Source organism: Chaetura pelagica, unplaced genomic scaffold (assembly GCF_000747805.2).
Source record: "Chaetura pelagica isolate M959 unplaced genomic scaffold, ChaPel_1.0 scaffold961, whole genome shotgun sequence".
NCBI lineage: Eukaryota > Metazoa > Chordata > Aves > Apodiformes > Apodidae > Chaetura > Chaetura pelagica.
In genome coordinates this window covers 19925-22337 of record NW_009952041.1, presented here as the reverse complement: position 1 = coordinate 22337, position 2413 = coordinate 19925, and the positions used below count along the sequence as shown (strand labels likewise).

At 63.4% G+C, this 2413-nt stretch overlaps 2 protein-coding genes across 3 annotated transcripts in view; both read left to right on the top strand.

Annotated features, from left to right (window-relative positions):
* Positions 1–1884, top strand: part of WDR90 (WD repeat domain 90) — a 42664-nt gene extending 40780 nt beyond the window's left edge. Inside the window, exons 37-40 of the mRNA XM_010002658.1 lie at positions 287–351; positions 1249–1330; positions 1447–1490; positions 1834–1884. Of these exons, the coding sequence (XP_010000960.1) occupies positions 287–351; positions 1249–1330; positions 1447–1490; positions 1834–1884 (242 nt within the window). The remainder of the gene's footprint in view (positions 1–286; positions 352–1248; positions 1331–1446; positions 1491–1833) is intronic.
* Positions 292–2413, top strand: part of RHOT2 (ras homolog family member T2) — a 16098-nt gene continuing 13976 nt past the window's right edge. Inside the window, exons 1-4 of one of the 2 annotated variants that reach the window (XM_010002639.1) lie at positions 292–345; positions 1249–1330; positions 1447–1490; positions 2362–2413. The exon at positions 2362–2413 is cut by the window's right edge and continues 9 nt beyond it. The gene's annotated coding sequence lies outside the window, so the exon portion shown is untranslated. The remainder of the gene's footprint in view (positions 346–1248; positions 1331–1446; positions 1491–2361) is intronic. The other variant, XM_010002646.1, reaches the window with a different exon arrangement.

The following is a 2413-nucleotide window of genomic DNA, read 5'->3' as shown; positions in this document are numbered from 1 at the left end:
GATGTTCCAGCCATGAGGGCCCCGGGCCCGCGTCCCTCACACCCCCCGGGCCCGTGTCCCCACCGCCGTTCCAACCCCGTTCCTGGAAGATCCTTTCCCCGGGCTCCCCCTCCAGCCCCGCCCCGGCCTTCCCGCCGCGGCTCGGAGCTCTGTCCCGCCTCACCGGCGCCTTTCCCGCAGGGCAAGGACATCTCGAGTTCCCCGTTGCCCCGCGGGTCGAGCTGCCCCCCGGGTGGGGCTGCCGCCGGTCCCGGGCCGGTGCCAAAGTGTGACTTTTCTTTCCTAGCCCAGGTGGAGAAGACATCCCTGATCATGGCTCTGGTGGGTGAGGAGTTCCCTGAGGAGGTGAGCGTGAGGGGGAGCCCTCAGGGGACCCCCCCTGGGTGCCAGGCAGGGACAGGGCAGCTCTGGCCCAAGCTGGGGGTGCCCACAGCTCCCCGGGGCCTGGGGACAACCCCAGGGCTGGTCTGGGGAAGGTTAAGCCTGGGAGAAACCCACGGAGCTCCAGCTGAACTGGTGTTGCCTCCAGTTGATCTGATCCCTGACTGGGGGGCTCTGGCTGCTCTGGGGAGGGTGGGGGTGCCTCCCAGGGCCCTGCTCCCCCACATTCCTGGGGTTCTCTGTGTCCTGCAGGACGTGGGGCCCAGCTTTGCTCCTCAGCTGTGTCCTCCTGGCTGTGGTGACAGAGCTGAGCTGCACCCCCTGCCTGGAGACAGGCCTGCCCCTGAGCTGGGCCCCCCCCCGAGGAGCAGCATCCATCCTGTGCCCCTTGGAGCCTCCAGCTTGGTGGCCCAGTGTCCCAGATGGGGAAATGAGATCAATCTGGCAGTGCCAGATGGTTCCCTCAGCAACGTTTGTGCTGGGAAGCTCCTGGAGAAGCCCAGCTCCACACATCTTCCCCTGCTCTGGGAGCAAAGCCCAGACAATCAGCTTAACTCTTCCTCCAGCTGCCAGGAGGTCAGGCTGCTGAGCTGGGGGTTTATCTCCAGCCTGGGGGTGGGCAGCACTGGGTGGGTCTAGAAGCTGGTTTTTCCTGCTGGGATTTGGCTCAAGAGCTCCAGACCAATGGATCAGTGTCCCTGCAGTGAAACCTCTGGCTGCCTCCAGGCTTTGAGGTTTCACTGGAGGGACTGGAGCTGATCCCAGCCTGGCAGGGAGGGCACTGGGCAGCAGCCAGGTGGGGGGCTGAAGTCCCTTCTCACCCACCCTCTCAGCTGGGGACTGGAACAGGCTCTGCTGGCTTTGCAGGTGCCTCCTCGTGCAGAGGAGATCACCATCCCAGCTGATGTCACCCCTGAGAAGGTCCCCACACACATCGTGGACTACTCAGGTAGGGTTTTTTGCCACCTCCCTCCCTTCCAGCCTCTCTTCTCCCTGCTCTGCCTGCCTGAGGGGGGTGGGGAGGGTCCCCAGGGGTGGGCACTGATGGTTCTTTTCTCCTCCCAGAGTCAGAGCAGACAGAGGTTGAGCTGCAGGAGGAGATTGCCAAGGTGAGCAGGGCTGGCTGGGGGGGTTGGGGACAGGAGCTTGTGCTGCCCTGCAGTGACATGTGGCTGCTCCCTGTCCCTGTTCCCTGCCCAGGGGGGTGGTTATCCCTGGATTAACCCTCTCACTTTGCTCAGAGGTTTCCTTAATCCTGCTCCATCTTGTCAGCTCTTGGATTGTGCCTTGTCCTGCTCCTCTGGGGAGCCCCCCAGCAGGAGAGCAGAGTGGGGGCACAGCTCACTGCCCACCAGGAGGTGGAGGTGAAGTTCTCCCAGCTTTGGGATTGTTCCCAACTGACTCAGAGGAGGGAGAGAAGCAGCCCCTGAGCTTGGGCAACACCTCCCTTAGGGCTGTGACCCAGAGGAGATGGTCTTGGAGCTGGAGCCCCTGGGAGGGTGAGGGCACCCATGTCCCTCAGGAGAATAATCCAGCCATCTGGGGTGGGCCCAGCTGCTCCTCTCTGCCCTGGGATGAACTTGGTCTCTTGTTGGTGGGGAATAAAACGCTCTCTCCCCTGCTCCTCTCACGGCAGCAAAGCCAGTTAATCTCCCCCCTCTCTGGTGGCTGATGGCCAAGGAGGTGGGCACAGGGGTCCTGCCCCCTCCACCCAGACAGCAGGAGTGTTCAGGGGCTTAAAACAGCTCCAGGAAATCCTGCCTAAACCCTGGTGTGTCCTCGGGATTAGCCCTCAACTCTCTCCATGAAAGGGCCAGTGATCTCTCTTGGCTGCTGCAGTCAGCACTGGCTGGGCAGGGGAGCAGGGCAGTGGCCACCAGCCCGTGCTGGGGGGCACAGTGAGGGGTCACCCTGGGGGTTGGGGGGCAGGGGGGTGTCAGCAGGAGCCTTGCTCAGCACCCTCTGCCTCTCCTCCTGCAGGCCAACGTGGTGTGTGTGGTGTATGATGTCCCCAAAGAAGCCACCCTCGAGA